A 14,672-nucleotide genomic window follows, 5' to 3' on the forward strand; every position below is an offset into this window, starting at 1 on the left:
AAGAAAACACAGATCCTGTAGGTATTGGCACTTGGTGTTGCTTTAATGCAGCACAGGACTTTTCCTTTGGCAATTAAAAGCAAACACAAGAAATCCTCTATTTAAGGGGAATTAATCTATGCAATTTCCATTAACTCCTTGAAATGTAAATCTCTGAGCATGAAATATAGCACGATTAATATTTATGATGAAGGTGAGTCCTTGTTTTTATAAAGCATTACCCGTTAGGTGGTGATGTGAGCTTGCATCTGCTCTTTGCATGGAGCTCCCTGCCTGTTCTGCTGGAAGAAGTTAGTGGAAGTCCCTGAGGTTTGCCATGAGAGAAATAGTTGTGTGCAGATTCCTTATGTAATACTTTCAGTTATGATTACCGTATTTGAAACTCTTTCTCTTATATCTCTTACTGAAGTGAAAAAACTCTAGTACTTAATTTAACTGTTTATCTTCGGGATCACCCACATTCAGAATGATTACTGGTATCTTCATTTGTCCTTCTCTTCTGCCTGAAGGACAACTCGGTGCTAAAAGTTGGTGTCTGTTTCTGTCTTCAAAGTGTACGATGGCATGAATGTGTTCTTGTAGTATGTGTGCTGGTGATAGCAGAGCTGCTCAGTAGCAGGTGGAACAGCAAAGGCTGCCTTGTGCTCACAGCTTCCAAGAGCTGTGCCAGGGCTCTGCTTCTGCTGGGGCTGGATCTTGTAGCACAGCCAGCCAGCAACATCCTGGGGATAGACGGGTGCTTGGGGAGACCTACCCAGTGCTTCTCCCAGAGCGTGAAATAGCAGTGCTGCTCATGATGGGGAGGGGAGGGGTGGCTGTGGCAAAGCCCAATGCCACAACGATGTGGGTGCCCTGTTTGCTTTTGTCTCCGGAGAACCATCAGCATTGTGCCTGTCACGCTGGGTGATGGCCTGGGTGGTGGTGGGGGGAAGTGAGGCTGGAGGAGGCTCTTGTCAGGCTTAATGAATTAGAGCAAAATGTGCCACTGGTGTTAATTATGCCTGTTCTTGCTTCTCCTTCAGATGTGATTCGTTAGTATGGTTGCTTATCTTCATGGAGATGGGCACTCTTTGTGCATATGTCTGTCTGCAGCGCAGATAAGAATGCAGACAGGAACCAGGGTCAGGCAGCAGGGTGCTGGCACAGCCACAATGAATATTCAGTCATTCCTGGTTCTTAGTCTAGCTTTCAAGCCAATAAATAATGCAACTGCATTTTTTATTACAGAAGGAGAAAGGTAATTCTGGTCGTCTTTGTTCAGCTCTGTTCTGAACTGTTGTGAGCGTACAGCAGGTATGGATGGGACTGCAGCTGGGTTCTTTCTTCAGTTAATGGTTTGGGGAAGAAGTGTTTGATGTCAGTTCTGGGGCTGTGTAGAAGTTACACTGCTGATTTCTTAAGGATTCAGAAAGCAAAAGGTTCAGATATTTATCTTCACAATTACAAACTTGAGGCACAGCACATGTTGCGTTTGTATTTCTTCCAGTGAACGAATCCAAACAGAGCGTAACACTTAAACGCAAATTTCAGTGTGACCATCACACCTGTGAACTTGCATGTTTTTGATATTAATGAGATTTTAAAGGCTTACTATTCTACACATTTGGACAGTAATTGATGGTTGAAATGAAGAATATCCTAGAAATAGCACACCTGAGGTGTGACATAATGAACTTTCCTTAGTCATCCCCTTTCTCAGATGTGGGAATATACTTCTTTTTATTAAATAAGGAAACTCTTCTAAGAGGATGATGAGGTTTAAGAGCTTTATTCTATTACTAACTTTTGAGGACAGCATCCTGATACTCGCCTCTTGTGCAGATTTTCCAGGAGCCTTGTTAGGAGCATTTATCTGCAGAGCAGTTTGTCACTCGAAGACTGCTTGAGTGGCAAGTTTCTTGTTCTGTGATCATTGCTTAATGTAATCCCATCGGAGGCCGCAGTTAGTGGGGGGTATCTCACTATTGCAGGGGGTTAAGTCACGTCTTAATATACCACATCAAACTCATTGGCTTTTTACCCATCAGTGATGCTTTCCTTTTTAAACACTGTAAAATGCTGCGGGTGTTTTGTAATCTAAGTGCCAGATAAATGTGCTGAAGTGGTACCTGGTGTGGATGTGAAGCAGCTCATACCACTTGCATCCTGCCTCCAGATGCCTCTTGCTGAAGCTGGTGCAGTTGGGAGCATCAGCAATTCCAGCAGGGCTGTGGCTGCGCTGCATGCAGCTGAAATTGCCTCGGGAATCATTCTGGAGGGCTGGGTCATTGTTCTATATGCAGATGGTTGCTTGTTAATGCATTTGGACCCGACACTTTGATATGTTTGACAGTTGTAGCTTTATTATCTAAGATTTGGAAGGAAATCCAGATCCCCCTGAAATCCCTCAGTCTCGCTGTGTCCTGAGCAGCAGGAGCAGAAAAACACACCATGGGTCACGAGATGCACAGGGATCATGCAAGTTCTCTCTTGCACTGTTGTTACAACATGAGGATTTCCTCTCTTTCAGCTTGTCTCTGAGGTCAGGTGAAGCAGCCCATGGCCCAGCTCACAGGCTGCAACGTGTCAGTGTGCCTTAAGGCTCTGCCACCCTGGAGCTGCTGGCACTGCTGCTTTCAGTTCCTGCCATCCAGGAGGCCCAGTGCTGCTCTGGCTTTGTGGTGACACATCCCTACGTGAAGGTGGAAGTCTGGGCGTGTGGCAGGGAAGGGGTGAAGAACAGCTTTCTGCAGTTGAGAATTGAGAGCTGCCATCCTGTCCCTCTGGGCTCTGGTTCAAGTGGAGCTCATCCCTCCACCTTGACTGCTGGGTGCCCTTTTGTTCCCTTTGATAAGCTGGGGGTCCCCCAAAGGCACATCTTGGGTTTTGTTTCACAGCTTGATTCCCCCTTGCTTTATATTGTCAGCCCAGTTACTGTCAAGTGCTCCTGGTGACCGTCACTGCAAAGCTCCCATCTTCACATGCTTTGCATTCAGATGCTTCCTGGTAACTTCCCCAGCCACTGGTGCTTTCCATTCTGATGAGGTTTCTGAAGAGCGATGACACAAAATAAGCAGATCTGTATAAAAGCACTGCTCTTCTGTTAATACCTGTGCTCTTAGATTATTTCTTTTCTTTCTTTAAGCATGTATAACGTGTATGTCCCGATTTATCAATAATTAGAGGGATTATAATTATTCTGAACTTGTATTTGGGAATTTCCCTGAAGGGTTCATTCCAGTTGTGGGATGACACGTGTACTTGTGAACAGCATTGAGGAGTGCTACAGAAATGAAACTAGCTCAGACAGAAACACGGGAGGGTTTATTTTAGGTGAGCACCTGCGTTTCTTTGGGTCTGGTCGGGCTGCTGGCAGTGATGCGTGGAGCTGAGCAGTGCAGTTTGCTGTGTGCTGGGGCGGAGTGATGGCTCTCCTGCAGGATGGATGGATACCTGTGTGACTGCCAGGCTGGTCGCCTCGCTTCTTGATCAAGGTATTGAAAACTGTTAGGGAAAATAACCTTGAACATTGCTTGTCCGTGGGGGAACCTCACCATGCCTTTGTGTGGGGGAAGCAGGGAGCTGCTGCGTGGCACTGAGGTTTGCTGCTGTGCTCAGGTTTGCTCATATTGTGGATGGCTGTGGGAGAACTGTATGGTTCCCTAAGTGACTCTCAGCTTGTGAAGCCCAGACAAGTTTATGGTGTTTTGTTAAACTTTGGTCTATTTTTATAATTTACGAGTGGTAAAAATAAGTTACTGTTATGGAATGCATGAAGAACTCAGCTCAACAGCTTCACACGTACTTCCCAGTCATTGACTGATTCCTGTTCGTTTCTAGGTCTGGTTATCACAGTTATCTTTCCCTAATGTGTTGCTTAGGAGGCAGATCTCAGTAAGGCAGTAGTTTCCTCAGCTGCTCGTGGTAGGGTGTTTGAAACTGGGCGATCTGCAAGGCCCCTTCCAACCCGAGCCACTCTGTGAGTCTGATTCCAATCTTCTTACAAAACAAAGAAATCCCACCTAGGTGTATGCAGATGAGCATGCACAAGGAAGAAGAAGTGAAGTCCCATGTGCTCTGCTCATAGCGATCCATTATCTGTTCCTTCTCCATTCACCACACAGACACGTTTACACCATCGTATAAATTAACGTAGTTCCTTGGAAAACATTTTGTGTAGCATGTTCGGAGTTAATGTGTGCTCTGGTGGATCCCGAGAGGTTGGGTGGCAGTTCCAAGGATATTAATTCTTTATAAGCAGCCTCTTAAGCAAAATAGATCGAGCGTGTTCAAGTGCTGTGCCCACTGCTCGGAGCTGTGTGCTTCTGATGGCTGATGGTAGAAAGCAGCACTAAGCACCAGTTAAAGCGCTGTCAGTCTTTTGTGGCTCCTGGAAGCTTTTGGCGTATGAGCTGCAGTTCAGTCAGGTCCTTTTTCTGTTCATATCGCTTCATTACTGCTGTGTTTTGAGATGGCATGCATGTGGATTGTTGTGGAGGTTGCTGGGGGCAGGCAGTGGGCTGGTAGCCTGTATGCAGGTGGGTGGGAGTGTGCCAGGCTCTGGCCTTTGTTTCCTGCCCTCCTCCTGAGCTCTTCTGTTCACTGCTGTAATGAAGTAAGCAGTCTGATGGTATCCTCGTTGGTTGCCAGCTCAGCCTTCTGCTTGTTTGTGGGCTTATGACACCTTAGAGAGAAACAGCCTTGTGAAAAGGCATGTTGTATTTCATGTTGCATTTCATCCTCAAGAGCTGCACATTGAAGGTTTTGGGCTGTGATACCTTCAGATTTGTATTTAAGCTGAAACATTTATGTGGTTTAGAATATGGAAATTTGCATCAAATCACCAACGTAGTTCTGAAGCCTTTTGGGCCGTGCTGGGAAATGAGAATATCCAGATATAACATTTTCCAGTTACATTCACCATCCAAAGATGTCGGTCTGTAGTGCAAGCCCAGGGATGCCCTGCGTTCCTCGAAAAACTTGGCATGAAAACCACCATGAGAAAACAGCTAGAAGAACATCTCTGGTTTTGGCATAGAACTGACTGTTCTTTCTAATGACTATTACAACAGCATTGGTAATTTTTGCATTTGAGCTGTAGAAACTTTGTTAACGGGAAAACATTTGTCAGATGAAGTGCTTGAAGTAGTTGATGAAATGAAGTCTGACTGAACGGAGCAATCCGTGCAGCTCAATTCCTTGTTGGTACTTTGTCCTTGCAAGTCAGACCTGCCTGCTGTTGCTAACTGTTTAGTTCTGTTCTCACGCCTGAGCTTTCCTTTGCGGTGGGGCAGCCACAGCAGACATGTATTGTTTTTATGACTTGGAGCTCTGCAGTGTGTCTGACAGCTGTGATGAAACGTGCCTTTGTTTGTCAGCTTGGCTGTAGGTGTGTCTGTGTGCCGAGCCTTGTGTGGCTGCCATTGGTTTCACAGATCCGGTGACAGTAACCAGGATGTTGCTGCTGCTTGAAACCCTTCTTCTAGGGCAGGGTCTGTGCTGTGCTCCCCAGCACGACCGGTTTTAGGTGCTGGGTACAGCTGCATGTGGGTGCCCTGCAGCCCAAGCAACACTGCCTGCATGCTGCGTGGGGAGAGGCAGTGCTGCCTTCTGGCACGGCTTGCTCAGCACCCATGCTGGCACTTGCATTGCTAGGCTGCAGGCTGCTGCCCTGCCTGCTGAGAAACAAAAGCTGACTGTCTAAACTCAGCCTCTCATAGACAGTCATCTCCACGTTTCTGTCTGTGGTAGGAACAGGAAGGTCCTTCCTGCCCTCTCTTGCTTATTGGCCTTCAGCTTGGTGTTCAACGTCCAGAAAAAATGACAGAAAAAAATAGTAGAAATGCCATTTTTTAATGATTAAAACCTGATCTGTTGAGTTAATGCGTTGTTCTCAAGGTCACTGAGTCAGAAGGGTTTTTCCTGTGGGGGGTGGTGGGGGGCAGTGGTGTTAGCACCTAGTGTTGCAGGCAGCCTTCACCTGCTTGTGCTGACTTCAGTTGTGGGAGGAAAAAATGGTATTTTGTGTTTGACTTTGTATCAGCTTCAATAGAGACAGTGTTCAGGATGAAAACGAAATATATACTTGTATATGTCAGAGGGGTTTTCAGCTTCCAGCCCTAAGGCTGTGGCTGCCTGGTTGGTGACAGCTGGGAAATCACACTGAGGTCAGTGCTGGGTTTGGGCTCTGACACCAGGTCAAGGGGATGTTTAAATGAGCAAAACCGTAAAAGGGCTTGGGAAGTTCTTGTGTTTTTCGCATCTCTGGGTGGGTTTGGTCCCACACAGTGCCCTGTTGGCGTGGTGTCCACTCAGCATCACCAGTGGGGATCTCTCTGTATGTGCCTACAGCTCCCTGCCCGCTACCAAACTGAGGTGTCAGGAAGGAAAGGGGTGTGATACGAATTGCCTCTTGGTTGGGCTGCAGCAGTGAACTTTTAATTTCACTTGTGGGGTGAGGGTTTCCCCTTCCCTTGTGCCAGCATGGTGCCGTGCTGCTCACGGCTGCAGGAAGGGGGGTCTGCAGGGGAGAGCTGTCATTTGTAAGCGTATTTAAGGGAGTATTATAAAACGTATAAATTTGAATCACTGCAAATGGCAGATGACCTTTCCCTGCTTAACACAACAGCTGGGAAAGGATGGCTGGGGCAGCACGGCAGCGGTGGGGAAATTGAATCCATGGTGCCTTTTTTATTGTTCCTTCTGTATTACTGGCTCTATATTTAGAAGCTTACATCACTTCGGTTATGATGACAGCCTCCCCCCCAGCTCCCTCCCTCTCCTCTCCCTCCCTGCTCTCCTTCCCCTAGGATGGATCACATTTTCATACCACTTACGAATCCTACAGATCTTGCAGCAGGATTTTTCTACAGCGTGCTCCTAAGTGCTGCTGCGGAGGGCCGTGTACGGAGGGGGGCAGCTGCAGCACATAATGTCACCCTGAAGGAGGAACAGAGCTCACAGTGCTTCTCTCACTGCCTCCATTTGTGTGAGTTGGTCAGGAGCAGGGTGGAGAGTTGCTTCCCTTCCTTCTTTATCTCTTCCATTTGAACAGAAATTCCCAAGAAGCCCTGTTGAAGGGCTAACACTGGCACACAGCACGGTGGTTTATTTAAGATGCCCGAGCAAAATGGTGGGGAGGAGGAATCAGGGATGTGTGCCAGTGACATTGAGCCGTGGGGCTGCAGCTGGCACACTGCTGCTCAGCATTGCCTGCTCTGCACGGGGATTTCAAATGCTCACATGTATTGGACAAACCTCTCGATGCAGGTGCTGCTAACGCCCAAAACATATCTTCGTTAAGCTACTGTTTGGCAATTCCCACTTAGAAAAAACACATGGAAATGCATTATTTTACCCCCAAACGTCTTAAGACTGTGAAGTGAGGGATTGCTTCTCAAGCAGCTGGGCTGCTCTGGGGGCGTGCAGGCTGCTGCTGTCCTCACATTGAGAAGAGGAGGGGGAGCACGAGGGTACCTACGATGGGGATGAGTGGGGCAGCACGTAGCAGCCTTGCTAGGAGGGCCAGTGGCCAGCATGCACAGCCTTGGCCTTGCCACGATAGGGCTCAGCTCAGTGCTCACCTGGTTGCAGGTATGGCACAGGGTTCTGTGATGGAGCAAGACCCCATCGCCTCTGCTTTGGTATAACCTGGGTGTGTGGTGCCTTTAAATAATGAGGGACTTTAGTCCTGTTCGAGTGAAGGTGTGTTTAAATTCAGAAGGGTCTTCCCATCCTTCTGAAAGCATCCCGATTTTCAGTGACTTGCTCCTGTTAGACAATTGGAACGTGCAGATTTATTTAACGGTCGGGAGGATTCAGCATTAGGGGAGGATAAAGGGAATGTGGTGCATAGAAACATATGGACTGAGACTTCAAGCGTGAAAATAAATCAGCGTTGAGAAACAAAGACCTTTTTACATGCAGAGTTTGTATAGCAAAGGTTTATTTTTCCTGAAGGTTCTCGGAGAACTTGGAATGCAGTTGCAGTGAGAGGGGCAGCTTGCTGCGTGTGCTCTGTCTGTTCTTCAGCAGCAATTTGGCTGCAGAGCGGGCTGCGTTCCCTCCCCTTTGGGTTGGCGAGGTGTCACTCAGCAGCACAGGTACACGGGCTGCTGGAGCTGCAGTTATTCCGGGGGGAGGGGGGAAGCCCCCGGCCCCCGCCTGGATCTGGGTCAGGCTCTCCCCGCACGGCGCTGGCGCAGCCCCGGGACGCAGCCGCAGCTCATCGGGATGATGTCATCCTCACTGAAAGGCAAAACTAGAAGGAAATGGAATTTCGTTCCCATTATTGAGCCGGTGTTTACAGTAGTTGTAAAAAAAAAAATAAAATATGGCATCCTCGCCAAAATCTGTAGCGGATTGGATTTCATGCACAATGCAGTGGGTTGGAAGCATGGCTGGGAGGTGACTGTCTGCCCGCTTGGCTGGGGGGGGCTGCCGCTATCGCTGTGCATGCAGGCGGGGAGAGGCTTCCTCTGGCTGCTGCTCGCTTGGTTCTTTTTTGTTTTTGCTTTTTCCTTGGTAGAAATTGTGATGGTGATAACTGTAATGATACAGGTAACACGGCGTGAAGGCATTCAGACGTTGGTTGCTGCTGAAAACGTATCAGTTGGACTTTATAGCCGGGGGGGGGGAATAGGAGGCTTTTTAAATGCTGTGAATTATTAGGAGAGATGCGGTGCAGTTGCATGCGAGATGAAGCTGGCATCAGGGCTATTGTTTGGTATTGAAGGAGCAGCACGGGAACCAGCTATTATGTAGCTGATGGAATGCTTTTCAGAAGTCTAAAGGAGTTATCTGAAAATCTTTCAGCTTTTAAAAGCGGATGTTGGCTGTGAGAATTTTGCAAGAGCGGGACTGAAGTTCAGCTTTTACTCTGTGTTTAAATACAAATTAAACCCGGTCATTAGCCTAGATGCATCCATTTCTATTTCCGTTGTTGAGCAGGGCTGGAATAAATCCAGCTTTCGGTGCCAGTTGTGTCCTTTAGGGCACTGGAAGGTGCTCCGGGTCTCTGGTGGGCACAGCCCAACTCTGCTTTGATGCCTGGGGTGGGGTGGGTGGCTGGTGGGTGTCCCTTGGCCGCTGCAGTGTGAGGATCCTCTGCACACCTCCTGCTGCACAACCCACCGTGCATTGCTCCAAACTGCCCCATTTGGTGCTCCTGAGCAAACGAACAGAACCAGAAAAGGCCATTTGGGCCCTGGCTGCCCCCGCGCCGCTCTCTGAAGCTGCTGTTCCATCGGGAAAGTGCAGCTGTGCGATCTGCCTGCCTGCAGGTCTGGAGAATTCACCTCGAGTGTGATGCAAATAGAGAATATAAGATACAGCGATGAAGATTCTTTCCAAGGAGAAGAAAACAGACAGTGAGTGCCCCTTGTTGCAGATGAAGTCAGTGATTCTGTGAAGTCAGGGGTGGCTGTGCTGGAGGCTGCACATCCTGCTCCCATCCCCCGAGCCTTCCTCCCTCCCCTCGCTGCCCTGTGGAGGTGGGGGATCCCTCAGGCTGCCGCCCAGGGCCCAGCCAGCACAGCAGGTTTTGGTGGCAGAAAGGAATTGTAAAATCAAATCGACTGCTGTAGGATTCAGGCAGTTCTGGTTGTGAACATAATTGGCCTGATTGGAGGGGAAAGGCACAGCAACTTTAAATGTGTCAAAAGCGCTAAAAATTTGAGCATTGTAAATAGCACTGTTCACTAAGGAGTTCTCATTCTAAGTAAAAATCTCCTGAGGAATAATAGGGGATGAGATTAAAAATGCTGGAATTGTTGCATGGCATCCATACATCAAAGCAGAAATTATTGCATTGTCTATTTGACACAGGTCAGTCTGTGCATGCATGCGGGTGTCTGCAGATAGATGTTTTTTTACCTTTCTAAATGTGGATGCAGAGATGAGGAAGGATTCACCTTAATGCCACTGAAAAGCGTTAATGGAGAAATGAGCTTTGGGTTCTTTAAAATAATTTGGAAAGCAGAGTGCTGAGGGCTGCAGCACATGCAGCAGTGTGTGATCCGGTACCTGATGTGGTGCTGAGCGGGTGCTGTGCCGATCAGTGTGTTTATAGCAGGTCAATAAAGATGCTCTGCCGGCTGCATCTGCAGATACAGTAGCCAATTGATCTAATGCAGTTTCTAAAGGCTTTCTATACAGGTGATGTCATCCTTTTAGCTCGGTTCCCCTCCCACTCTCTTTCCTCCTTATTAGATATTTCATCTTGCTGCGGAGCATCCAATCGATGGGAGCTTCTCCTGAGGGAGCTGCTGAGAAGCAAGCAAAGATAGTAGGGATTCGGGCTCCAGCAGGCAGCTCGCCGTAGCCATGGATGTGGGGTTTGGTTGTGCATTACAGAAATGTTTTAATTGGAAAAGCTAGGCGTGGATGGACTGTGTCTGAGCGGTGCGTTAGAATACTGAGCAACACTGCAGAGTTGTAAACTGCATGAAAAAGAAAAAGAGGGGTGTGGGGGGCGAAAGAGAAAAGGGTTTGTATTGCAGAGGCTTCTAATGCATTCCACGGTGCAAACCTGTTAGAGCACACATCCTGGAGCTACAGTGCGGAGACTAATTCAATTGTTGCAGTTACGATGGACAAGAGTATAAAGAAGAAACTTTAATATCCAGGGTGTGGGATTCCTGAATTGCCTGGGATGCTGAAGAACCTGTGCAAAATTTCATCTACGATAGGAATGTGAAGTTTCCGAGAAGTGGAGCTGAAGATGAGCCACTCTTAAATGCATTTTAGCGAAGAGAGAAACGGAACTGGAAGAATTCTTATCTCACCTTTTAATGTATTGTTGCTGTAAGGTGCAATTCGAATCCATTTCAGAATTAATTCCATCTTAGCAGCACTTCTCAGATACATGCCTCCTGCCTGGGGGAACCCTTGGATATTTGCATTGGAAGAGCTAGGAAACATTTTCACTTGAATTGATGTGCTTGTTAAAACCGGAACGTTTTAATAGGGAATTGCTGCTGCTAACTCACTGCAACACTGCAAACTGCTCCGGTACGGAGAGCTGTCATCGAGTTCGGTGTGAAATTCAAGCCTGAGAAGTTGCATACGTCTATATTTGCTGCTTTGGTTTATGACTTTTCACAAGAATCCAGAGAGGATTTTACTCGCTTTTTTCTTTTTCTTTTTCTTTTTTTATCCCCGTGGCTTTTATTTGAGAAAGGAAACTTTATTTTTTTCCCCTCAGCCTAAGAAATGGCTTTTCTTGTTCGCTGCTACGCCAACTGCCTGCAGCCGTGGGCCTCCAAAGTAAGTAGGATTTTGTGTGTGATGCTTCCTGTGGGCTGCAGTGCATGGGGCTGTCAGGGTGCTGCGTCTCGGAGCGGCGGGTTCTGTGCAGGGCTCCTCTGCTGGAGTCCTTTCTGAGTGGGAAGGGAGGACCCTGAGATACTGAAATGGTTTTATGTATGCTAACAGCCTGCAAATGGACAGGAAGCATCAACGTGTCATTTTCTTAGGAAATGTTTAAAGCTTGCTTTTTTTTTTTTATTTTTTTTATTTTTTTAATATCCCATCAATATATGGAGCAAGTATAATGGAAGTATAACGTTTTTATGACTGCCTGTATATATTGCTGACTTGAACATATTGATGTCTGAGCCCACTGATGCTCTGACACTGGAGCAGTATGAGGCTGCACTGCTTGCTTCTTTTGTGCAGCGTTGTGGAACTGGTTAATTATTTAGCTGAACTGTGAAATTACAATTAGCTTCAAGAGGCACCGTTTGGTCTGTTTGAAGATGCCGTATTTGTTTAGAGCTGGGGAGGGAAGGGTGTTTCTTCTAAAGAAGGTAATGAGATCTCGAACATTCGAGCGGCCCAACCGACTGAGATAAAAGCCGGTAAGGAAATAGAAAAGCTGCACTGTTTGTCAGGCTGCAGGTTGGTTTGCTTGAACATTGCAGAAGTTCCCCGTGCTGTACCGAGGCTGCGAGCAGTACCTGCACACAGTACCTGTAGCTAAGACACAGGAATTGCCCTACAGACCTGAGGCCAGGCACACGCATGGTGGAATCTCTTACAATTCTCTATTGGTCTCTGTGAGCTTCTGCCTCACGGGGGTGAGGACTGGGCAAGTTCCCCGTGTGCAACAGCCAGCGGTGGCAGAGGGTGAAATCCCACTGCGCTTGGGATCAGGAGATGTGGCATTGGCTTCAAAGCAAGAAATAGGTTCTCTAGTTTATTCCAAGAAGTTTTAGGGACCAAGTGACATCGCAGCTTGCAGACAAACTGCAGGGAAGCCCAGCTGGGTGGGCTTGATGGGTTTCCTTTTTTAGAAATAGGAGCTGAGTGTGTGCAGGTGGTAGTGCTGGGATTTAGGGTTTCCACACAGGGCTGCCAGAATTAAGGTGGGAATTGGGTGTTTGTTCATGGCCCAGCTCAGCAGTGCTGTGTGCTGAGCCTACCGATGGCATTGGTGAAAGCCAAGGAAGCAGTGGGTGCTCAGAACTCATGTGCTGGAACATGTGGCTCTGACTGTGGGCCCCCTGCTCATCATTGGATGCCCTACGGTATCTCCAGTGCATGTGCAGATTCCTTTACTTTCTCCCTTTCTCACCCATAGACACGCAGCATGCAGGGTTTGGTTTCCTGGGGCTCAGCTTGCCCGCACCGTCCTTGTAGAGAAGCCCCAAAGGTGATGCTGCCACTTAAAAAATGGCAGTGCTTAGTCACGTTTGGGCTTCCACTGGGATGGCTCCTTCAGGGGAGTTTGGGCCTAAGGGAGAAACCCAAAAATGAGAAAGCCAATGTGCTCAGATAAGGCTTTGCAGGGGGAAAAATAATTGTAAGGACTTGTGGCCCCCTGTGTCAGCACCGGGGATGGCATCCAGCAGCGCATTGCTGACATTCATTCACTTATTTGCAGCGCATAAATGAAATGCTATAAAATGTTGAGCAGTGTGATGGGTTTTTTTTTCCCCTTTCTTTTGTTGTTGTTTTCTTTCTTTTAAGCAGTTGCTGCAAGCTAGTAGCTGCTTTTGTATGTCAGTCCTCAGGTCATGTGTTGTCTTTGAACCCAACCCAGGAAAAGCAGCTGTTCCCCCTCCTGCAGAACCCCTCAGGGCTCCTTTAAGTCCCTGCAACCCCCCAAGGCTTTGGAAACTCACCCGTTCCTGAAGCTCTGCAGCTCTGGAAAGTAGGACTGACCGCAGCGGTTGTCTGAGCACCATCTGATCTCGTTCCCTTTTCTGGACTTCATACCGTGTTTTGTCTGTGATGGATGTTTCATCATAATATGTATTACAATAAAATAGCTGACCTGAGAATTTTAGATATGCAAGTTCCTAACTTTAACTTGGAAAGGTCAGGTGTTTTATAACCGTGCTCTGTAGCTGGAACTGCTTCTGCCTACAGAACACAAACATCTCATCTTTGCTTTCTCAGTGACTAAACCCAAAGTTCTGGGGACTTCTGTGGGTATCTGTCCCAGATTTTGAAATTAGGTGCTATTAAAGTGTGATGTAGGACAACAGTCTGAAAATGGACGGTTGACTCAGTTGTAATTAGAGCTGTTGAGAATGTGGCAGAGTAATGTTACATCTATTAAATCAGAGCAGAATGAAGTCACGTTTCTTGCGGCTAAGCAGGAAGGTGAGCTGATGTGTGGGCATGTAAAGGAGGGTACAGTGATGGGTCTTCATGGCTGTGTAGTGACATGGGAGCTGCCTTGGGGAGCGCTGGGAGCTGGCTGTTACCTCTAGGAGAGGAGCTGTGGGTATGGAGAGGTCTGTGCCCCTCATCTCCCTGCGAGCAGGTCTGTTCCTTTTGGCTGCCCGAAGTAAGGCGGATGGAACAGACAGTGGTCTGTTTTCCTGCATTAAAGGCTGCTAAAAGGAGGATAAATTAAGAGCAAAACGCCAAGGGTGAGTTCTGCAGTGCACCTGCAGCCTGGTGTGTGAGCCCTGCATTCAGGATCATGCCACCAGTGATGGGGCAGAAGTGTGTTCACAAGGACATCAGGCACCCAGCTTACACCAAGCAGGTTTCCTATGACACACAGTATTTGAATGTGAACAAAGTCATGATTTCAAATTAATCTCAGCAAGACTTGGGTTGTCTTTATAATTCTGACTGTATCTTCTTGTGTCTGCACTGCACTTTCTGGTATGAGACTCGTAAACACGGACATAATGTGAAGTCAGAACTCCTTCTAATGCTAATCTTAGCAGTTGAGCTGTGCCAGGTCCTCCACTCATTGCATACACAGCTGCCGTGTTGGTGTGGCAGGAGGATCTGATGGGGAAACACAGTGACTGGACAACACGTCTATAAAGGGTAATTAAGAAGGGATGCTTTGGGAGATAATGTACTCGTTACAGAAAATAAGGATATTTGACCTAACGTCTCAGCTTCTAAATTGTTTGAACCTGGAAGGAAAGAGCTTCATTTAAGATCCCAGGTGCGTATTAAAGTTGTCTTCTGTTGTAAGACAGACAGTTTTTCCTTTTTCCAGGCTTCTGTCCTCTTCTCCCTTTCTGCTGCTCAGATAAAATCTATTCTAAGTGTAATGACAAGAGGTACATTTGTTCCATGGAAGTTTGTGACAGGGGTAGAAGAGAAGATTTGGAGTCATTTTCTATTCCATTCCCATTTCTGCTGCTGTCTGGCAGAGATGTGATGCAAGCTTTAGTTATCCATAAATAAAAGCAGGCTAACATCATCTTCTGATTTCAAAG

The 14,672-nt window shown here is 47.3% G+C and overlaps 1 protein-coding gene across 5 annotated transcripts in view; it reads left to right on the forward strand.

Moving 5' to 3' along the window:
- Positions 1-14,672, forward strand: part of RAPGEF6 (Rap guanine nucleotide exchange factor 6) — a 106,076-nt gene that overhangs the window by 37,646 nt on the left and 53,758 nt on the right. Inside the window, exon 1 of one of the 5 annotated variants that reach the window (XM_072348279.1) lies at positions 9,708-11,244. The exons of the other annotated variants lie outside the window; for them this stretch is intronic. Coding sequence (XP_072204380.1) covers positions 11,191-11,244 — 54 coding nt within the window. The 5' untranslated portion in view covers positions 9,708-11,190. Of the gene's footprint in view, positions 1-9,707; positions 11,245-14,672 lie in introns of those variants that run through there. 5 annotated transcript variants of the gene reach the window in all.

Source organism: Excalfactoria chinensis, chromosome 13, assembly GCF_039878825.1.
Source record: "Excalfactoria chinensis isolate bCotChi1 chromosome 13, bCotChi1.hap2, whole genome shotgun sequence".
In the NCBI taxonomy this organism is placed as follows: domain Eukaryota; kingdom Metazoa; phylum Chordata; class Aves; order Galliformes; family Phasianidae; genus Excalfactoria; species Excalfactoria chinensis.